At 40.9% G+C, this 24,115-nt stretch overlaps 2 protein-coding genes across 2 annotated transcripts in view; one reads left to right on the top strand and one right to left on the bottom strand.

The window, feature by feature from the left end:
* Positions 1 to 10,865, bottom strand: part of LOC139713595 (uncharacterized) — a 44,675-nt gene extending 33,810 nt beyond the window's left edge. The window contains exon 1 of the mRNA XM_071625302.1: positions 10,751 to 10,865. The gene's annotated coding sequence lies outside the window, so the exon portion shown is untranslated. The remainder of the gene's footprint in view (positions 1 to 10,750) is intronic.
* A 590-nt stretch (positions 10,866 to 11,455) lies between these two features.
* LOC139713594 (uncharacterized) lies at positions 11,456 to 13,244 on the top strand. Its single transcript, XM_071625301.1, has 2 exons — positions 11,456 to 11,730; positions 12,546 to 13,244. The coding sequence occupies exon 2, from the start codon at positions 12,567 to 12,569 to the stop codon at positions 13,242 to 13,244; it is 678 nt and encodes a 225-aa protein (XP_071481402.1). The 5' UTR covers positions 11,456 to 11,730; positions 12,546 to 12,566.
* Positions 13,245 to 24,115: the final 10,871 nt, after the last annotated feature.

The raw sequence follows: 24,115 nt of genomic DNA, 5'->3' as shown, positions 1-24,115 counted from the left end.
ATCGTGTATACATGTACTAACACGTTACAAGTTGTGTATCCTGTAATATGTAAATAAAGTTGAGTAATAATGCATGACCATGTAATTGTTACATATCTTTGCAAACTAATGTTTATTTGCAAGACCAGCATCAGCAATATGCAATAAATAGTAATAGACTAATAATTTATATTGTACATTTACACACCCTTGGCCTAGACTATACAGCCCCTATAGTCCGGGAGCCAGCGGGGGTCAGCCTAGCTGAAAAGGTTACCAATTTTTATGTGTATAGCAATTTAGTACATATGCCCCTGAGTATGGAAATGCACGTCTGGCTGGTCATCGGTGGTGGGTGTGGCCAGGAGGGCCACAAAAAGGACCCCCCAAAATTAGGCTAGCCTAGCTGAAAAAGTAACCTCATGAAAACAACTGGAACTTGTTCGTTACACTTACAGGATAAATGAATGACCATTGCCAGACGTTTTAAGTGGTGGGGGGTAGCCGCCAGACGCTCTTAAAGGCCCAACTCCAGCTAGGCTAGCCTAGCTGAAAAAGTAACCTCATGAAAACCACTGGAACTTGTTCGTTACACTTACAGGATAAATGAATGACCATTGCCAGACGTTTTAAGTGGTGGGGGGTAGCCGCCAGACGCCCTTAAAGACCCAAATTTTTCCAGCTAGGCTAGCCTAGCTGAAAAAGTAACCTCATGAAACCAACTGGAACTTGTTCGTTACACTTACAGGATAAATGAATGACCATTGCCAGACGTTTTAAGTGGTGGGGGGTAGCCGCCAGACGCCCTCAAAGACCCAACTTTTTCCAGCTAGGCTAGCCTAGCTGAAAAAGTAACCTAATGAAACCCACTGGAACTTGTTCGTTACACTTACAGGATAAATGAATGACCATTGCCAGACGTTTTAAGTGGTGGGGGGTAGCCGCCAGACGCCCTTAAAGACCCAACTTTTTCCAGCTAGGCTAGCCTAGCTGAAAATATAACCTCATGAAACCCACTGGAACTTGTTATTTACACTTACAGGATATAATATGCATGGCCGTTGCCAGACGTTTTAAGAAGTGGGGGGGGGGGGGGGGGGTAGCTGCCAGATGCCCTCAAAGACCCAATTTTACCAGCTAGACTATAGCCCTGGCTGGAAAAGTAACCTCCTGAAACCCACTGGAACTTGTTCTATGTTTGTATCTCACCTGATAAACACTGTCGACATAGTATTCTGGTGTTCTTTCAATAACTTTCCACACTTTTGAGCTATATGACCACCAAATTCACTCCTCAGATCATCTAATGATTGCTGTCAAGTGTTAATATTGGTGAAGTCCGACTACGACAGTCAAAAAGTCAATGAACTAGGCCTATGCCATTTGAAAATCTCTGTAATCAAAAAGTCGATATACGTGGACGAGACATCACTTCGCTTTTGCCTTGTTAGATGGTGAATATTTGTAAGCTTCCGTTTCTAATTCATACAGCACCAGCATACTTGTCTGAGAATAGCGGTAAAGAAGATTAGAGTCTTTGGCAACAAGTGCAAAATTAAATTCTGTGCCTTATTTGCTAAACAAAAGTAATGTGGTAGGAGGACAACGACCTGTTAGACAATATGGCGGACCAATAGCTCTATATTATTAGTGTTATAGAATAAATGACAATGATGTAGTTCTGAAGCACACTTTTCATTAAATGCTTTTGCAATGACTCAATGTATACTTTTAAAGGAGAAGTCCGGACGATTTTGAAAAAAATTAACCAAAATCTACATAAATAAAGGACCATAATGACTAAGTTTCATTGAAAAAGACCCTCCCAACTCGCCACAATCGATTTTTTAGCATCACTAATTTTGAATCGTAACCGTTCGATTTCTGTACGCCGGCGAGAAAGATCACGTGACAGCGTGACGTTTCCTCCTCACATTGCTTTTTGCTTGGAGCGTCAGCTGGCTCCGGGGAGCCCTGCTTGAGCAACGGTGATACGGGCCAAGCAAGCGGTAGTAGCGTACCGCTCAACAGTCTCTGACCACACAGCGGATGCACGCGGCATGATCTATTGCTTCATTAAAAAAATGCCGATGCGTCAAGTGTTAGGGTGTTGCCAATACTTCATCTTTACTAGTAAGTCTTCAAATTGAAGAAATATTTCGATTTTAAATTGATATCTATCCACGATACTACCTTTACATGATCCTGAATGCTACAACACGCAGCCCGATTACGCTCTGTGTATTGGGCTGCTGGTCGTAGTTACCGGCGCGGCGCGGCGGCGGTACCAAGCTGGCGCTGGCGTTTCTTCCTCGGTTCAAGTTACATGTATACTGTCGTATTTTATCACCGTCAGACACACTTTTCAACAGTCTCGGACAACAAAAGAGGCAATAATTCTGACATTGACAGACTGATTTCAGATTGTTCACACTCAGAAGTCGAAAAAACGATCGCGGATTGTGATAGCACTTGGCAGCAGCAGACGTAAATGTATGCCTGCACAGCCCGACAACAGCTAATGCATTGTAAGTGATGGGGTGGACACTAATAAGTACGGCAGTATTATAATACATACATATTTCAATTTAAACGAAAATGTTATAGCATTGCAACTATTTTACATTAATCTTTGAAGATTTTATATAGATATATAACGAAGATTATTTGAATAAAGGAATACAGCGTTTGGCAACAGCACTCCTAAATCGGTGTACGGTCTCCTGCAGTAGCGCCGACAAGGCACACCTATGCAGGCATGCAGATACCGCCCGCAGTCAGCAGTGCAATGGGAGATATCGATGCGTAGCTGGGCTTCGCTCGCGGTGCTCTCAGCTGAGGAAACTGCGCCCGATACGTCACGCGCAATGCATCCTGGGACAGATAGTACGAAGGGCAGCTCGCGACGGATTCGAACATGAAGAATTACCTTATTTTAAAAAAAAAATCATAGTAAATGTATCTGATGGTCTTTTCTCGTCGGGAAAAGGGTAATAGGCTCATGAAATATTGTTCTTTACACACGAAACGGCTGATAATCGTCCGGACTTCCCCTTTAATCGAACTAAGTATAATTATATCCATGACTTGCTCATGAATTACGGCAGAACGATTAGGTGAGGAAAGTTTTCTGTCATGTCATTACGGAAGAAGTGAACGTGTCAATATTTTGCTATTTGTTATTTCTGAAGTGGTTAAATGTATTTTCCTAAAACATTTTTTCTTTTATATAATACCTACCTACGTTGCATCCAAATGCCTATTCGTTGAAAAAATGCGGGCCATGTATTCAAAGGTCAAAGATCATAGGTTAATGGAAGTAGGGCATACATTGTACAACATTTCACTAAGTTGTTGGTTGTTTTTTCGTTTTTGTTTTTGTTTTGTTTTGTTGGTGTTTTTTTTTTTGGGGGGGGGGCATGATTCAAAGTGTCCTAAAACCTTGTATAATACATGTAATAGGCCCTATTTAGTTTTGTAGTCACGACTCTTGCTATGTATGATGCCAAACTCTTCCCGCTCATACAAATGCAGCCGTTTCAGGGAAATAATTATGATGATTGGTAATGTTGAAGTGGTTCATAACATTCCATTGATACTATGTATAGAACAGAAAGTGAATTTGACAATGGTATATGATATCCGCAATTTACTCTTTGACAGGTTCTATCATCCGATTAATAGTGTATAAATTGAATATACAGTAGTCCCCTATTCAGTAACTACAGGTTAAGTTAGATAAGCTGCATTCATTTTGCACGACCATGGCGTTATAGCCAAAGATGATTGAATTCTGTAAATCTCTGTGTGCCTGCACAGGATTGGAAAACGAAACAACTTTCTGTGTATAGAACAACGAAACAGAAACTGGTGCACGCATTATTCTCAGTCACTTTGTTATGCATAATGATGGTTTGCTCATTGCAGTTCCGGAATCTCAGCTCGAGGGACTCGAATTGATCCCAAATCAGTCGGCATGCGTGTATCACCCAAAACAATATCTGAACACAATTATAACTGCAGTCCTCCATAGTCTGTATTGGTTGCCGATATAGGGCTGGTATCAAGTTTGATTTTCATATCATTTACAGTACCTTGTATTTAAATGTTTTCATCGAAATGCCTGTATACGGTATGCGTATCTCAGTTAACTCTTTAAACCATAGTTGTAATCTACGTGCCAAGAATCTCATGTTTTCAATAAGCGTGAACTCCAAGACATGTCGTGATAAGGACTTTAAGACAATTGGCATCGTCATTATAAAACGAATTCCCATTTTACAAGACACGTTTTAGATTTTAGATAGAAATATGGATTCGTTTGAATGCATACAAACAGCTTCTTAAATCCTCTTACATTTTGTTTTTAAGATAATGGTGTATACTTTAGTGTAAGAAGCATGCTCTTGTTTTAGAGGCTTTGACTACTGGTAAGAAGCATATGTTATTCTTATATATTATGTGAATAAGTACGCATTCAAGAACGTTTTGAATAAAACGTATCCAGACAACTGCATATCATATTTTCACCTCTTCCTTCATGCAGATGTATACTCTTGCCGAGAAGGTTAACTGTTTGATAGATATAGTGCTCACCTTATTGAAAAGGTAATTGGGTAAATTTTTGGTTTCAGTATAATATTCAAACACAACTAAGTTAACTTTTACATTAACATTTTCACAACTCACAAATTCCACACGCACACACATTTCATGATTCTCAAGATCCAAGTTACACTAATCCTATTTACTTTGCAGAGTGCAACAACAACATAAGTTATATACTGAGCAAATAGGCTTACATCAGTTCGCACTATTCAAAGTTTAGAGTAGTTAAGGAACTAAATCGTACCCGATTATGTGATGTTAAGTTGCACCTTGAGATGATGGGCAATATTGTCCCTATAAAGGAGCAGGCAGTGACACTGACTTGCTCCTTTAAAGGAGCAATTTTGCAGCAGTCATGGAGCAAATAAGCACCACATAGGTGCAACATCATACCAATAAGGCACAAGAATGCACCCTCAAGAGAGGGTACATTCTTGCATCCTTCGGGCGTAAAGTTGCACCTAAAGGTACGAGGTTACGCCTTTTTCAAGGGGGCAAAGTTGCTCCCGAGGGTGTAACTTTCACCCTTTCTTGCGGGTGCAAAGTAGCACCCAAAGTTCCAAGATTGCACCCTCAAAACAAGGCACAATCTTGGAACTTTGGGTGTTTCCTTGCACCCTCACGAAAGGATGTAAAGTTGCACCAAGATGTAAAGGCTTCACGGGGTGCAAAGGTGCGCCGAAAGGTAAAGGGTGCAAGATCGCACCCTCAAGAAAGGTGCAACTTAGCACCACTTAGTGTGGGTGGAAAGATGCACCCTCAAGAAGAGGTGCAATCTAGCACCACTTAGTGTGGGTGGAAAGATGTACCCAAGGGAACATTTTCGCACCCTCAATAAAGGGTTCAACTTTGCACCCTCTCTGCAGTATTATTTTATACACACGTGAATTCCTTGTTCCTGTGAGCTACGGTTAATATGAGCGTGACCCAGCATTAGACACGTGTCAAGCCTTTGCAGACACAGAATTTTTTCTTCATGTTGTTTAAAGGTCATTTAAAACAAATTTAAATATATATTTATTTCTTTTAAGTTAAGAGGAGCAAATGTGGAGATCATGACCTGTGATACAATATGTTACGGGAAGTCTATATTTTTATGTGTACTCGTTTTTTTTTTTCAACTACAAGGAATTACCTACGAGCTAATTGGATAAAGAAGCTGAGCATTCCTTTTTTTCATCAGTTAATGTCAGTGCTGGTGTATTATTCTTGAAAAGTTGGCATCTAAATGTCCTCCAAACCAAGTACTTACTGTATAAAATTATATTCCTGTGAGTTACGTTTCTTATGAGCATGACAGATCTGTAGACACGTGTCATAGTGGTTACAAACACTAAGTTTTCTTTACTTTCATCGTTATCAAGAAGCGATTTTGAACAATTTCAGATGTTCTGGTTTTTTCAATTTCGTTACGAGAAGGCAATAATGATTTCATGTAAAACATGTTAAGGAAAGTTGATAGTTTGTTTATTTTATCATTACTCATCTTCGTCTTCTCAACAAGAAGATGATACACATGAGCTCATTTGCTAAAGAAGTTGAAGGATGTTTAATTGCTGGTAGCCACGTAGGGGCTTTTGTCATAACATTTTGCATCTTAATCCCTCGAAACTAAGTACATGCAGTATTAGTTTATAGATAACATAATATTTTTGTTGTTGCTGTGAGCTTATTCATATGAATTTTAGACATGTTTCTCATATGTTTCTGTCATATGCTTTACTGAAGAACAGCAAATGTTGAGTTTATTGGCAAGAGAGGTTGATTATTACTTTACATTTAAGTTCGTTGAAGTGCCGGAGCATAAACTTGTCTTGAAATATTAGCATCCAAAACCCTCCAAACCAAAAACGTGCAATACTAGACACGACAGGAATTCCTTGTTGTTGTGAGTTATGTTTCTTAAAAACACAGATTTTTTCTGCTTTTGCAATGTACTATGTTCAAAAACACTCTTGAACAATTTTCAGATTTCGTTTCTTTCTTAAGAGAAGAAAACGGTGAGGTCATGTGAAGCATGTTCCTATAAGTTTTATTTCGTTAATAATTTTTCTTTACCCATCTCCTCAACCGTAAGGTGATACGGTACCTAAAAAGTCATAGGCCAAAGGTGTTGAGCTTTACTTCCCCTTTTTAAAGTAAATTTAAGAGCTGGGGAATTATTTTTTAAAAGTTGGCATTTTAAGCTATGTACACCGGGGACGAGTCTTACTGAATGGATTTCTTGTTGCAGTAGAATTGTATTTTTTATGAGCTTGATGGAGTATTAGACAATTGTATAAAGTGTTTGCAAAAACTGTTAATGTATTCCCTTTTGCTAATGTCCAAAGAGTTCATTTGCCAAGTTTTGATTGTCTTTTGTTTTAATCATCAGGGGTTTGTTTTATCATGGTCATAGAGGAAAGAAACTTAATTATTAAAAAAACCCTTCATATAAGAAGAGATACTGACAATTTCATCAAAAGTTGTGATTTTCAACATTTCCAAAATGCAATTGATGAATATTTCTCCCCAGGGTACAGAAAGAAAGTAGTTTTTGGTCTTGTTTTTTTTTTCACGTCAGTATGTTATAATACCCGCGGGTTTACGCCCATCCCACCAATTTCCATCCGGATACTGTACCCGGCCCTGTTTTTTTGTTTTTTGTTTTTTATTTTTGTTTTACACTGCAAAGAAAATGAGAACACTGATGTTTGAGAAAAATCCCGACATGTTTGATTGGGCAATTCTTTTTGGATGTCTATTATTTTTTCCTAATAATTTTTTGGTTATCACTGAGGACAAATACAGATACCCTACTTCTTCTACCAAAACCACGGCACTGTATATTCTCATATTTCTACAGTATTTCGTCTCAACACTTGCCCTATTGATATTTCAAAGCATGTTTCCCTGTGCGCTCAAGAAACTCCCCCATTAAAGGAGACCTCCGGGTGATTCTCAGATTTTTACATTTGTACAACTATGAATTAGTTATACTCAGGACAGAGTTTCAGAATTTGTGATAATTGGGATGAAGAATAAGAATATTTTCAAAAAATAGAACAAATTGCAATGAACAAGGATGATGACATGGGAAAGTCACCATAAGAATGCATGAGTTGGGGCTCAAGGAAGCAGAACAAAAGAATAAGGCATCCATAGATTATAGACAGGTGAACTCGCAAGCAAGCGGTATTGTTATGGAATTACACTGCTATCATTTCTGGAATATGTGAACCTTATAGCTGGTAAAATTGGGTCTTTGAGAGCGTCTGGGGGCTACGCCCCACCACTTAAAGCGTCTGGCAACGGTCATGCATTTATTCTGTAAGTGTAAGAACAAGTTCCAGTGGGTTTCATGGGATTACTTTCCTAATTTTCAGCTAGGCTAGCCTAGCTGGTAAGAGTTTGGTCTTTGGGGCGTCTGGCGGCTATTGTCTGGCAACAATCATTCAATTATCCTTTGAGTGTATCACAAGAACAAATTCCAGTGGGTTTCAGGAGGTTCAGCTATATATAGGCTAGTCTAGCTGGTAAAATTGGGTCTTTGAGGGCGTCTGGCGGCTACCCCCCCCCCCCCCCCCCCCACACCACCACCACCACCATTTAAAACGTCTCGCAACGCTCATGCATATATCCTGTAAGTGTAAAGAACAAGTTCCAGTGGGTTTCACAAGGTTACTTGTTCAGCTAGGCAAGCCTATAGCTGGAAAAAGTTTGGTCTTTAAGGGCGTCTGGCGGCTACCCCCCACCACTTAAAACGTCTGGCAATGGTCATTCATTTATCCTGTAAGTGTAACGAACAAGTTCCAATGGGTTACATTAGGTTACTTTTTCAGCTAGGCTAGCCTAGCTGGAAAAATTTGGGTCTTTAAGGGCGTCTGGCGGCTACCCCCCACCACTTAAAACGTCTGGCAATGGTCATTCATTTATCCTGTAAGTGTAACGAACAAGTTCCAGTGGGTTTCATGAGGTTACTTTTTCAGCTAGGCTAGCCTAGCTGGAAAAATTTGGGTCTTTAAGGGCGTCTGGCGGCTACCCCCCACCACTTAAAACGTCTGGCAATGGTCATTCATTTATCCTGTAAGTGTAACGAACAAGTTCCAGTGGTTTTCATGAGGTTACTTTTTCAGCTAGGCTAGCCTAGCTGGAGTTGGGCCTTTAAGAGCGTCTGGCGGCTACCCCCCACCACTTAAAACGTCTGGCAATGGTCATTCATTTATCCTGTAAGTGTAACGAACAAGTTCCAGTTGTTTTCATGGGGTTACTTTTCCAGCTAGGCTAGCCTAATTTTGGGGGGTCCTTTTTGTGGCCCTCCTGGCCACACCCACCACCGATGACCAGCCAGACGTGCATTTCCATACTCAGGGGCATAGTAAATTGCTATACACATAAAAATTGGTAACCTTTTCAGCTAGGCTGACCCCCGCTGGCTCCCGGACTACTACTAGCTACTTGAAGCGTAAATCAGTCCGGGAAACCCGCTCATGAGGACCGCTCCCCTGTAAGAGGACTGCCCCCGCCTCATGAGGACCCCAGGGCTCCTCATACTGACCCCGAGGGGAAGTCCTCACGAGGACCCCTATTCACTTCTTTTTCATCTCACATCTGACGTATAAATTGTCGCAACTTTGCACGGTGATTTTTTGTTACACACACATGTCCACTATTCATGATGAAAAGAAGAAAAAATCCTGTCTGTTTTTTTCTTCAAAAATTGAGTTTTAATCAACCAATGCAGAGCGCCCATCAAAACACGGGCGCCAGCGTGTTCGCACAATGCCAGACTGCCGCACCTAGCGGCCTGATCCGTCTAAATATTTTTGGTGCTTTTTTCTGCGGCTCGCACATCTCCACGCGCGAATCAGCCTCGTGAAGCTGAAGTCTGACAACTTTTTACACAAATTCATAACGAGAAAAATGAAATCAGTACTAACCTGATCTTGTGCATATATTCCAAATTACTATTCCACACTGATAAGGTAGGCGAGTACTCCAGTTTGTTAGCAAACTAATCACTTTGTAGGTATGATGGGTTCACTTTCTTCGTCAATTCCGCCGTCCGCTAAACTTTGGGCGCTTTTTCTGGAATCCCGCGACGAGACGTCACATCACATCACGCATCCCCATAGCACATACAGACAGCGCGCAAGTTCGCTCTGAAAATCTCTCAGCTTGCGCGCTGTCTGGATGTGCTGGATGTGTGATGTGATGTGACGTCGCACCGCGGGATGATTCCAGGAAAACGCCAAAACTGGCAAAAATTAGCGGACGGCGCAGAATTGACAAAGGAAGTGAACTCGTCATACCTACAAAGTGATTAGTTTGCTAACAAACTGGAGTACCCACCTACTCTATCAGTGTGGAATAGTAATTTGGAATATATGTACAAGATCAGGTTAGTACTGATTTCATTTTTCTCGTTACGAATTTGTGTGAAAAGATGTCAGACTTCAGCTTCACGAAGCTGATTCACGCGCGGAGATGTGCGAGCCGCAGAAAAAGCACTGAAAATATTTAGACGGATCAGGCCGCTAGGTGCGGCAGTCTGGCATTGTGCGAACACGTTGGCGCTCGTGTTTTGATGGGCGCTCTGCATCGGTTGATTAAAACTAAATTTTTGAAGAAAAAAACAGACAGGATTTTTTTCTTCTTTTCATCTGGATAGTGGACATGTGTGTGTAACAAAAAATCACCGTGCAAAGTTGCAACAATTTATACGTCAGATGTGAGATGAAAAAGAAGTGAATAGGGGTCCTCGTGAGGACTTCCCCCCGGGGTCAGTATGAGGAGCCCCGGGGTCCTCATATCATTACATGAGGCGAGGGCAGTCCTCTTACGGGGGAGCGGTCCTCATGAGCGGGTTTCCCGGACTGAAATAAAAAAATGTATTTCCGTATCCATTTTGTTTTACTACAGTACTGTAGATTCTACATGGTAGTAGACCATAGAACAATAAATGATCTCGAACTGAATAATTAGCACCATTTTTAAGTTCAACACCGACTGGCGACTAGGTCTATCCATCCATGGTCCATTACATGGACCATGCCATGTTGATGATGCTGACGCAATATCACAATCAGCGCGCAGCGTCCAGCGGTCCAGCGAACGAAAGCTCACTCTCTGAAGACTGAAACCCTGAACATGTTACGAAGAACTGCACGATCATGAGTCTTACCTTACAAATTTCGTAAGACTTCACAGGACTCATATCTTCTCACGGGAAATGCATCGTTCTTTGATGTGGGAAAGTTCAAGTTCCATATCGCATAGATTTGTTTAGATCAAGCCGTAACACTGCCACTATGTAAGACCTGTGTGCGCATTTGCTGATACACATGTGACTGCACTTCTGCATACAGCATGGGTAACACACGGATGCATGCATAGCACGCAATCAAGATAGCACGCAATCAAGTTACACGTAGATTGATCGTAGTGCTCCAGCGTTCAGTTTCGGAGCGTCAACACAAACAACGCGGCATGTCGCCGAGTTCTTGCACGGGCAGCCGCGCAGTGTACTGTGCAGTCTGTGTAGTAGGATTGCGTGCTATGCAATGGATTGGAATATCTCAATATTTTGTGGCTAAAAAATTGTCATTATTTTGCAATACGTTGGAATCGGTATCATAAGAGTTAAAAACAAGAGATTTTTATCAAAAATATCTTATTTATTTAAGTCAGTTTTCATATTCATGTTGATTTTAAAAAGGGTACTTGAAAGAAATATATATAGCTTTTTGTGCATCACCCCCTACATATTTTGGTACAATCCAATTGCCCGCCAAAGCTATGGGTTGGGGCGTAGAGGGTGCACTGTTGTTTATGTTTTCTCGTTGGTGCGCGATTCTCCGTGGGAATACCGCGATATGCACGTACTAAGTAATCAAACCAGTGCCTTGTGGCTTTGACTGTCGAATATCAACACAGCTATGACAATCTTGCCCTGTGCATACAGGTGCGGTAGAAAGTGCACATGTGATAGGAGCTAGCCGCAGCGTGTATCATCAGCAAGGGTATCTACAGTGAGCAAGCAAGGCAAGGCAAGGCAAGTCATCATGTGAAACCGATTGGACCTTGTGTGGCTGAGAGACAACTGAGATGGTGTTGGAAGAGCGATATTTGTCAAGAAATTCGTGTTCGTTTTCTTCCATCGAGGTAAGAAGTTATGATCAATTTTATTTTGGTTGAAATATATGATATAATTTACTGTGAGTCTGTTCATCAAATCATGCAATCGCATTGTTCTTTGCGCTGTTGCTGGTCATACTGCCACTTTGATACTGCTGTGCTGCACTGGTTCATCAGTGGTTAGCTAACTACCCACAGATACAGTTGAGTACAAAAAAAAAAAAAAAAAAAAATGTACCCGACCATCCACATGAACACACCCATTTACTATGTAATAGTTGAATCGATTGGACTCTCGGGTAATCACAACATTTTCAATGACTTTCGAAGGCATATAAGCACACATCTAAATTGCATATTGCATGAAGAAACACAATGAAACAAAAACCAATGTAGGTAGCGTCAGAAACTTGGTACATTGTCATCGTACAAAAGATTTTATAAATAGACCCCCTACTGTTTATAGGGTTGAGATTGTTATCATGAACTTTGTAGACAATTCTAACATAACCATTAAAATACATGCATAAATTTAATTATGTCAACTTGTGTCTCCACAGTTGTGATTGAGATAAGCACATTGAATGGGAGTTTTTCTTTCTGGAGCCATGCATCCAGGTAATCTTCAGTCCTGAATCTTTGGTCCTGAAGATTCGTGCAGATTATCAGCCGGTTTTCATGTGTGGCCACTTCACTGGTGGGTTTCATCATATTATGGAATTTCACCCTCTACTATAGATTCTACTTTACAAGAGAAGTAAAGTGGGTTCTTGTACATGCATGGTGTAAGAGTTACTATCATTAGCCAGTGCCAAAGCAATGTTTGATATTTTTGTTTTTAGGACATTTGACAAGAAGTGAGAATGGAGTTGGACTCGGCCTTGAACGAACTGGGAATGCTCAGCATTGTGACTGAGAGTAGGAGGGATTTCCTTCGTGAGAAGTCTGCCACTGCCAGCGCTGCAGCTGCCTCGGCGTCCCCGTCATCAAGCTTTCACGTTGTGAAGATGAACCCGCAGTTTGTGACGTGTGTGGGCTCCGTCCTCTCCAGTAGCAGTCACCCGATCACCCGACGGAGCAGCAAGGGTGGCGGCCAGATGAACGGCGTCATGGAAGCAGAAAAGAGCTTGAGTGCCTCCCACGGTTATCCTTCGTCGTCGGCCCTTGTAAGTGAACACCGCGTTGTGAGGACTCATCGGCCGCGGTGTCGATACCAGAGGAAGCCCTACTCGGTCCCCTACAGACCGAAGGTCTCCCATTCACGCAAGATGAAGTCGTACCTTTCAACCAGTTTAGAGGATGACGTCTTTTTTGACGATCCACAGACAGATTACAATGGGAACGGGCGGAAATACCGAAGTCCCAGTACGGAGGCAGCCGAGAAGGCTCCCTCACTAAGTGTGCCGACCATCTCTCTACCCCGCTCCAAGTCACTTGATGACCTCCACTTGGACAGGCTACGAATCGATGACGGACTCAGCAGGCATCGCAGTGACGTTGAGTTAGCGTCAAAGCTCATCAGCAACTTGCAGGTTTCTTGAAGAGTCGGCTGCAAACCCAAAGAAAGAACTTAAAACTGGATCTGTGAATTGTCTTTTTGAAAAAAAAATGTTTGTGTTATTCAGGTGTCAGTGTCTGGCATCAGTGTTGGGTACGGTACACGCTAATATGTCATCTTCCAAAGTTGCACGCTAAACGGGTTGAATGGATATTGGTATTCAGAAGCAGATGCGTCCTAGACTCCAAACCAAATATTTGTGATACTTAAAACAGAAGTGTCTTACAACTGCAAGCAGCTACTACCATGGTTTAGCTTTGAACAGGATTTCAAAGAGATATTGAATCTATTTTATTTTTGTTTTGTCTTGTATGCGCCTGTGCAATGTTGAGCTGTTTAAATGTTGTTGGAATTTTTAACAGCATAAATGGAATTTGTATTTTGTATTTCCTCAGTAATATTTGTGAGTGAAATGAATTATAATAATACATACATTGCCCTGAAAGATGCCAGAGGCATTATTGAATCATGCACAAAGGTTTCTAACTGAATGCACATTTAGTATTCTCAAAGTAGTAACAGAGTTTACTGCACTCCAAAATAATTGCAAATTGAGTCAGATATAACATTATAAGTACTTTTTGACTGATATGGAGGATCAAAAGTTCTGATTATATCTTCTAGCAGTCTTTGTTTTCACTCTTTTGGCAGTGGCATATTGACAAGAAATTTTGACCTTTTTTTCATACTTGTCATAGGTTTTGTTTTGAAAGTGCAATGAAATAACAAATTCTGAAATCGCAGACTACCCTTTCCAGAAAGAATGATGAGAAGGTGCTCACAGATTGTAAAGTTAGCCCGTGTTGATCTGACTTAGAACCTCATATGAACAATGAATAATTACTGTGTTACACATTATAAGGAAAACCTGCAGGTACTTTCATTTTAGGTGATGCATCTTTTTTTAGACTCTCTTAACTATTCATAAATTTCCAAGGAGAGATGGTGCGTGACTCATGAAAGTGGGATCCAGTTACCACCCAGAGACATGGCTAGAAATGAAGTAATACCTCTGGGATAACTGAATACAATTACTTGGAATACTGGAAGTGAAGGTATACATAACAGCACCGCAAAAGCAGTGAAATTCAACTTTCTCTTGAAATGAGGCACATTTTCAATGGAATGCACTTATCCTTGTTGGGTTGAATGTATTATAAAATGGTATTATATATAGCTTCTAGAAAGCCCCCCCCCCCCCCCCCCCCCTTGATGTATGGACGTGGACCACTGCCTATGGAAGGAATCTCAAACAGGAATGGGCCATTTTAGCTTGGTATAAAGGCTTGTGTAGAAAGTCCACAACAGCATTCCAGCGCCTGCTTGATACTGCAGCTGTAGATCTCTTACAGTGAAATTTGATGTTCTCTCGCTCCTGACGGCAAGCCTACAAGCGATAAAGGGCACTTGGAGAATACATAAGAGACACTGGTAGAACTTCATGGTGTTGTACACAATTGTAGCTGAAAAACTGTTGTCCCCCTTCTGCCTACAGTCTTATGTCTTATTCACAGATGAGCGGCATTTCTACATATGGTAACGTAATACATACAGGGCTTATGGAGATATGTCACCCTGTGCTTCACGCTCTCACTGCCAAGCATGCTAGTTATTACCTCCGCCAAGGCGGATATGTTTTTATCAGCGTTGGTTTGTTTGTTTGTTTGTCTGTTTGCAAAATAACTCAGAAAGTTGTGAACAGATTTGAATGAAACTTCCAGGAAAAGTTGATAATGACACAAGGAACAGACAAATCAATTTTGGTAGTGATCTGGGAATTGTATGAATTTTTGAAGAATTTTTTAATCTTTTGGCGAATGGGGTCAAAGTACTTGGGAGTTTAAGCTGCGCATATTTGAGGTTTGCACTAAGGTGCGTGCTCTGCTCAAGGCACCGCGCAGCAGGCAGCTGATGAGGTACAAATCTTGGGAATTGGGCGATATTTTTTAAGCATGTTTGTATGGGTGGAAATGAGCTACTTGGTGGATGTCTGTGCTCTCTAAATGCGCTTCTAGTTAGATCTTAAAATGAATATTTCGTGAAATGTCATTTAACTGATCATTATTTTCCCTCCACTTACCCCCTTGCCCTCCATTGTATGGAGCTTGTGTGGGCTTCCAGAGAAGGGAACAAAGAATTCAACTGATTTTTGGAGAAAAGTACCGGTATGATGTTGATATGAAATTGTGGTGCATACAACATCTAGCATCTTGTTTCTTCCTCCTTTGTTTCATCCATCCATCCATCCATCCATCCATCCATCCATCCAGAATGAGTCGTATAATAATATTAATAATGATGTCTTACATGCACATGATGCTGATGTGTTGTCTTAGTTGCTTTTTATAACCACTGACAGTCTCTTAGGAAGAATACTCAAAAATTCATGCAGATGAGCAGTGATTCGCCCGAAAGAATTTTTGCTGATCGTGACTGAGGTCACATCTCTTAATCGGTTCCAACAGCACAGATGCCAACTGATAGTTTTGTTTGGTTTGTTTGGTTTTTTTAAGGTTTTTTTTTCAGTATTTTATTGGGGGAGGGGGTGGCAGAAATATTGCAGGTTTCATGAAAAATACTATTTTTCCCAAAATGTATTGCTACAAATATTGCAAGAAAGGTAAACAAAACTGTTTTTCACCAAAAATATACATTTCAGTGGACCCTCAGTACATTGTACTATAAAATTGTACAAAGCTGTGTACAAGGTTGGTATCCCTGCAATAGGGTATTGTGATTGGATATTAAAGTTAATGTGTCTATACAACATGCTACAGTCCCATGCATGCACACAGGTGTTTTATCCATGTATGCACTGTGGTGTGTCATGCTAGTTTATGAAATCCTGATTTGAATATAGAGCAACGATGTAATATTACACCACACTCTCCATTGGCTACTTTGACGCATAATATTTCAGAAGCAGATTCATCGATATACTAGACTTGCAAAAATAGATTTGAAAGAGAACGAGAAAACCTTTCGACCAGTGAAATCACTTTGTTATGGTATCAAAAGCTGTTCATCAAGACTTGAAAAAACTATGAAATTTGAAGAAAGTTTGAAAAAATGCTTTGCTATAATGATGGTCCGTTATATTAGTGTACATTGTCAATATGAGTCCACTATTAACATTTCACCTGAAAGAAATTCTGCAATTTTCTTGAGATAAAGACGGGTCCAGTCATGCATTCTCATCGACTTTCATGTGCGTGAAATATACTAGAGAGGAGTTTGATAGTGATCTTAGTTTTTAGAAGATGTTCTACAAACCAGTATCTTGATTCTGCTATTCGCATGTGTCGTGTTACTGAGAAATCTGTAGATTAGTACATCCATGTAGCATAATGTCAGCCTGTGGAAGTTGTTTCCTGTATTGCTATGGAAGGTTATGTACTGCATGCAGTCATCAAAAAAATGAAAGAAAACAACGAAAAGACTCGCGTGATTCACAAGTCTTCGATACACCTTGAAGGTACCTCCCTGCAGCCCTTTTGCTGGAGACATGTACGACTAATTGGTCACTTGATATAAATCCATATATACAGCATAGTCTCCTTTAATTTTCAATGTGTTTCAAGTCAAAATACTGTAGCGCATTCATAGTTATCATTGGTGTGCTGTTACTGCTGTCAAAGTTTGTACTGATTACAATTTATTTCTGGATTTAAAGTCTGCATTCAGATGTCTTCACTCTGCAAGCTTTAGAAAAGTAATTTCGAGGATCAGTGTATCTACAGACAGCAGGTTTTCATATCTGAATTTTACGTTGCCAGCTATTTTTGTTTGACTTTGTCCCTGACATATAATTTATTTCACATATTATTTGTCAGCATACATAAAACTCGTAATTGCTTGTTTGTTTGTTTGTACTTTTACCACACATAAAAAAGAAGAAGTACCATTCACAATTTTTAAGTCCTTGTGAACAAAGTGCAAGCAACTGCAAGAAAATTATTCGTTGATAAAGAACACAGTGGGAATAGTAAAACCTAACAAACAAAGTACATGTCATGGTGATTGAAATTATTCTTTTGTCCCTTATCTTGTATAGCAACACTGCTTAGTACACCAGGAATGAATTTGTAGCAGAGATTGTTCTGAGTGCAGAGGAGTGTTTTGTGCAGCACATGTCCGAAGGAAATGAAAGTCAATGCCATAATGAAATTGACTTTATAGATCCTTACAGTGAACTCACAGGAAGGAGATGGTGCCAGTTTCAGTGGCATCCGAGGTAAATGCAATTGATTGTTATGGCATTCTCAAGTTTCCCTGGTGTTCACAGAGCCACGATATTGGTTGCAGTCATGTATGGAAATTAGATGAAGTACAGTGTAAATCAATGTAATATCAAAATGGCAATAGGGATGGTATGTTGTTGTCACTTTGTTTTCATTTCAGAATCACATTGTAGGAAAATAAGAGAATGTGAATGCAAATACTATTGTACATGAATGACATAGGGTGCCATCGTGTGATGTCATGGTCATTCAACACCATGGAGCTTGGTTCTAAACAACCTCGCGTACAGTAGTGGCCCAGATATCTGTGAGCACAGCTGTTGCTGACAATGCTCGTAGCCAGTTCCAACCCACTGCCTGAAGCCTTGTGCAAGGATATCTCGTTTTGGACCAGCAGTGATTTGTCGATAGGGACTGTGACATCATCACTTTGGTACTCTGTGGAATTAAATGAAATTTAGATGGATTAGTACAGTCCCTTTAAGTCCCTGTAACCCTTTCAAGACCATCATTTCATAATGTTGGTGACATTGTGTATGATGGGTCCACAGTGATGGTAATCAGTGCCAGTAATCAGTGCCGGATCCAGAGGGGGGCACACCCGGCGCACGCCCCCCTTTATTTTTTGGTAAGAACAAAAGAAATTTTAAAAAAAATGAAATGAAACCTGGAAGTGGCTTCAGAAATATTAGTTTTGCCCCCCCCCCCCCCCCCCCCCCTTACAGAATTCCTGGATCTGCCCCTGGTAATAGACGTAAGTTCTGGTGAATTAAGACCCAGGTTCTGTCTTACTACTAATTCATTCATACATTATATTGGCTTAATGCATGCTAGTCATCATGTGTTGAGAGCATGCACAGCCAGTTAAAAAGGAATCTCGATTTATTGTGTACCCTAATTCATTTTCAAATGTAAGTAGCTACCCATATGTGGATCACTTCTGTGTGTAATGTTTTCACAACCGGACAGGCACATGAAAGATTTTTAGTCAAGCACCTTATGTCAAGAGTTGCAGATTTTTGCCGATAAATGGCTGGTGTGACACTCATCAAAACAACAACAAAACGAAAGGATTGTTTCTGGAGTTCTTGTGGTGTATACTGACACGTGCTTTTTATGACACCACAGATGCCATCTTTAGTTTTTTTAACTTGATAATAACCCAAACTCCATGAATGGTATTAAATATGCTGTAATAACAGGTACGTATTGAAAATAAACAATGGAACTAATGTGTGAAAGGAAAAGTTCAGTCATAGTTCATGATGCAAAGACTCTTTTTAAGATGAAATCTGTAGAAGATAGACACGTAAGCTGCAAAAGTTCACATGCAAGATGCCTTTAATCAGATTTAGGTGGCCTTTAATTTCTCATATATAATGTATACCGTGGTAGCCATCCAGTTCAGTTGACAATTATACATGTACATGTATATTCTTTTTTTATTCCTCCACCACGAAGTGGTGCCGGAGGCATTATGTTTTCGGGTTGTCCGTCCATCCGTCCTTCCGTCCGTCCGTCCTTCCGTCCGTCCGTCCTTCCGTCCGTCCGTAATTAATTTTGTGGACAGGGTAACTATCAAAACCTTTTGAGGTATCCTAATGAAACTTGGCATGTATGTGTATAAGGGGGTGAAGTTGTGCCTATCAACTTTTGGGTGCACATGCTCAAGGTCAAAGGTCAAAAGGTCAAGGTCAAATACATAAAATTTCACTATTTCCCCCATATCTATGCAATGCCTGAAGATATTTTCTTTAAACTTAGTGTATACATATATTACCCAATTAAGATTCTCTGGTGAAAGTTTGGGTCATGAGGTCAAAGGTCAAAGGTCAAACAGTCAAGTAATGATATTAAAACTTCACCTTTTTTCTCTGTACCTTGGAAATTGTTCAAGGTATCTTCATAGAACATAGTATATGTACTGACTAGCAGTGATTATCTCAAGAATTGAGGGTTCATGGGTCAAAGGTCAGGGGTCAAAGGTCAAGGGCAACACTTCAAAATTTTACTATTTCCGTCATGTTTATGCAATGCCAGCAGGATTATTTTTTTTTTAACTTGGTGTATGCATGTATAACCCAATAGAAATTCTCTGGAAAGTTTTTTTTTTTCTTTTGTTTTTGCCTCAAAGGTCAAAAGGTCAAAGATCAAATGAAAGTGCTGAACTAAGTTTTTCCTCCATATCTCCGAAGTGGCTCAAGTTATCTTGAAACGTACTACATATTTATGCATGTTTTGCCCGACAGTGATTATCTTATGAATTTTAGGGTCAAAGGCCAGATGAAAATGGTAACGATTTACTATTCAATACAGAAATTGCACTTTTTCTCCATACCTTGAAAATTACTCAATGCATAAATGTATGAATGGGTCAAAGTCAAGGTAAAGTCCTTAAATCCCCAAATACATGCTCTCCTATTCATCCAATTAAACCTAGGTCAAGGAAGGTGAACATTCCAACACATTTGTGACAAACTTGTCATTTTGATATTTTGCCAATTTTGTGAAAATGTAATCACACATTGTCTACATGTACTTTCTAGACCTATTAGGAGAATCGCGCATTATGGCGGAGGCATACCAGTCGCCATAGCGACATTTCTAGTTAGCTCACCTGAGCCAAAGGCTCAAGTGAGCTATTGCGATCGCCCTTCGTCCGGCGTCCGTCGTGCGTCGTCCGTCGTCCGTCGTCCGTCGTCCGTCGTCCGTCGTCCGTCGTGCGTAAACTTTTTACATTTTCATCTTCTTCTTGAAAACCCCATGACCGATTTTCATCAAACTTGGCAGGTAGCATCCCTAGGGGGTTAGGAACTCAATTTGTTAAAATGGGCACCATGCCCCACCCAGGGGGCCCCCAGGGGGGCCCAAACCCCCCAAAATTAAGGAATCTGTAAAAATCTTCTTCTCTAGAACCAGAAGTGATAGAGCTAAGTTAATACTATGAGTTAGTACATTGATGACTGTAGTTTCAAGTTTGTTCATGGCAGAATCAGGGGTGCCCCCCTTGGGACCCAGGGGAGGGGGGTGGGGAAGGGTTCTAATGGGGCCTAAATTGTACATTTTCATCTTCTTCTTGAGAACTCCATGACCCATTTTCACCAAACTTGGCAGGTAGCATCCCTAGGGGGTTAGGAACTCCATTTGTTAAAATGGGCACCATGACCCACCCAGGGGGCCCCCAGGGGGCCCAAACCCCCCAAAATTAAGGAATCCGCAAAAATCTTCTTCTCTAGAACCAGAAGTGATAGAGCTAGGTTAATACTATGAGTTAGCACATTGATGACTGTAGTTTCAAGTTTGTTCATGGCAGAATCAGGGGTGCCCCCCTTGGGACCCGGGGGGGGGGGGGGGGGGGGGTGAGGAGGGGTCCTAATGGGGCCTAAATTGTACATTTTTATCTTCTTCTTGAGAACCCCATGACCCATTTTCACCAAACTTGGCAGGTAGCATCCCTAGGGAGTTAGGATCTCAATTTGTTAAAATGGGCACCATGCCCCGCCCAGGGGGCCCCCAGGGGGCCCAAACCCCCCAAATGAAGGAATCTTTAAAAATCTTCTCTAGAATCAGAAGTTATAGAGCTGAGATAATACTATGAGTGAGTACATTAATGACTGTAGTTTCAAGTTTGTTCATAGGAGATCCAGGGGTGCCCCTCTTGGGGGTAGGGGGGGGGGGGTGGTTGGAAGGGTCCAAATGGGGGCCTGAATTGTACATTTTCATCTTCTTCCTGAAAACCTCATGATGGATTTTTGTCAAACTTGGCAGGTAGCATCCCTAGGTGGTCAGGATCTCAATTTATCAAACTGGGCACCATGCCCCACCCAGAGGGCCCCAGGGGGCCCCCAATTCCCCCAAATTAAGGAATCTTGAAAAAATTGGGCCCTTATTGTACATTTTCATCTTCCACTTGAGAATGCCTCGTCAAATTTTGGTAGAGCTGTGAATAATTTAGATTAGTGACTGCGTGAAAGGTGAACTTGCGATACTCAGGTGAGCGCTAGACCCGCGGGTCTCTTGTTTTTTTTTTTTTTTGGCATAACATTAATTGAGGAAAATCACTGTAGGAAAGAACTCATACAGTGCAAAGTTGTTCACACTGTGTGGCATTTGTTCATAGCACTATTTTAAAAACAGGTATGAAACTACAGGCTGTTCAGTAGGTTTGTTTACAGTTTGAGGGACTTGTTTCACTGGTAGTATCATTCCCTAACCCTCTCCAGCATCCAGTCAGTGAAAACGTCCACGGTACTCTGTGACTTTAAAAATGCACGACCTTTGTCGCGTTGATTTGGCTGCATTGTGACTGAAATAACCCTTTGTTAACCGTCGGTGACATTTCAAGCTGCAGTAGAATTGCGTATGTTTGGGAAGCTTTTTATTTGTTTCTTTTTATTACTGAGGGGGGAGAGAAGGAATGTGTTGACGACAGTGGAAGGGTCCATCTGGAACGCAACCGTTTTGAAATCATGTTTTGATTGCACGTTTACAAAGTCCCCACATCCTGGCTGTTTCCGTTTGAGTCTTTATCGACCTCTGCAAACGTTTCCAGTGGCTGCCAATGGCCGATCTTTCTCAAGCCAAAGAAATGCTTCAAAGCATTCAGTTCAGAGTGTCGGTAATAGAGCTGTAGGTAAGAAAGAACATGCTTCAGACTACTTTGAAGGCCAGTTTACACTGTTAAACAGAAGGTGAAGTTGCCAGATCCAGCAGGGAACTTTAAAAAAAAGTTCCCCTCCCCCCAGACAGAACTGTAATCAGTGAAAGCCAGCTTTGAATGTGCGATTTGAGAGTACTGTCAGAATGTTGAGTCTCTGGAAATTGGGACTTTTTCTTCTCTAATTTATTTACTATTTTTGGTACTTATCTGAACACACATGATTGTGCAATTCTTCTGTCAAATTATTAAAGAATTACTAGTTGAACAGTTCAATACTTACAGTATATTTTGTACACAGTGCACTCCCGTTATAATGAACACGGTTACAATGAAATAAAAATCCAGGTCGCAAAATTATCGGCTCTATGTTCTTTTATTTTTTACTTTTTTTAGCTATAACGAAATTTCGATATAAGAAAAGAAATCTGCCGGTCCCAAGGACTTCGTTATAATGGGAGTCCACTGTAGTATCCATTATTGTGGTCTAACCTCCCTTTTTTTCTAATCAGTACAAGTAGCTGTTCTTGTTCACATCTGCTGATAAGCGTTTCAAAAGGGTGGTGTATGTATAACAAGAAAGATATATGTGCAAGATGTGTGTTGGACATGTTAAGTTTAATATCCAGGCTGAATTTCTCTTTTGCAAGCTGTAGAACAAGGCCTCTTATCTTTGTTCAGAGTACTTGCAACTTGGTGTCGCTCATGATATGTTTGTAGTTCTACTTACCAAGGAACTTTAATGGTGAAGCTCCTTGTACAATGTACTTTTTTTTTTAGAGCAATCTGCCATTTTATCAATATTGCCAGCTTGCTTAATTTGATTGCATGAATATTATATATTTAATGAACTTGACATTGGCAAACTTGTGAGTGTATGTTACCAGATCCTATCACTGGACCTTGCACTGATCTGAATAAATAATGAACATATTGATATTGGCTTGTGTAAATTTGTTCATCAGTCTTTTGTTTTCTGCTGCTAACCGTGTGAATGAGTCATGTTTTGTTTTTGATGGATTCTACTTGATTGAAAATGTATCTATCAAAAATCATAGTCTGTAAATGCCTGATCAGGCAAATAAATCCGGAAGATGCTGAAGGTGAAATGAAAAGTAACTTGCCTTGACAAAATTGAGGGATCACTATGTGCAGCTGTTTAAGTTTGATCAATTGTCCTTTTTTAGCTCACCTGAGCCAAAGGCTCAAGTGAGCTATTGCGATCGCCCTTCGTCCGGCGTCCGTCGTGCGTCGTCCGTCGTCCGTCGTCCGTCGTGCGTCGTCCGTCGTCCGTCGTGCGTCGTCCGTCGTGCGTAAACTTTTTACATTTTCATCTTCTTCTTGAAAACCCCATGACCGATTTTCATCAAACTTGGCAGGTAGCATCCCTAGGGGGTTAGGAACTCAATTTGTTAAAATGGGCACCATGCCCCACCCAGGGGGCCCCCAGGGGGGCCCAAACCCCTCAAAATTAAGGAATCTGTAAAAATCTTCTTCTCTAGAACCAGAAGTGATAGGGCTAAGTTAATACTATGAGTTAGTACATTGATGACTGTAGTTTCAAGTTTGTTCATGGCAGAATCAGGGGTGCCCCCCTTGGGACCCAGGGGAGGGGGGTGGGGAGGGGTTCTAATGGGGCCTAAATATGTACATTTTCATCTTCTTCTTGAGAACCCCATTACCCATTTTCACCAAACTTGGCAGGTAGCATCCCTAGGGGGTTAGGAACTCAATTTGTTAAAATGGGCACCGTGCCCCACCCAGGGGGCCCCTAGGGAGCCCAAACCCCCCAAAATTAAGGAATCTGTAAAAATCTTCTTCTCTAGAACCAGAAGTGATAGAGCTAAGTTAATACTATGAGTTAGTACATTGATGACTGTAGTTTTAAGTTTGTTCATGGCAGAATCAGGGGTGCCCCCCTTGGGACCCAGGGGAGGGGGGTGAGGAGGGGTCCTA

Source organism: Diadema antillarum, unplaced genomic scaffold, assembly GCF_040938485.1.
Source record: "Diadema antillarum isolate AM-2024a unplaced genomic scaffold, OU_Dant_1.0 seq00002010_RagTag, whole genome shotgun sequence".
Classification (NCBI taxonomy): domain Eukaryota; kingdom Metazoa; phylum Echinodermata; class Echinoidea; order Diadematoida; family Diadematidae; genus Diadema; species Diadema antillarum.
Note: the sequence above shows the minus strand (reverse complement) of the source record. Positions and strands in the feature narration are given on the sequence as shown.

Excerpts from the sequence above, each read along its gene's own strand:
- LOC139713594 (XM_071625301.1), top strand. The coding sequence starts at position 12,567 with ATGGAGTTGGACTCGGCCTTGAACGAACTGGGAATGCTCAGCATTGTG.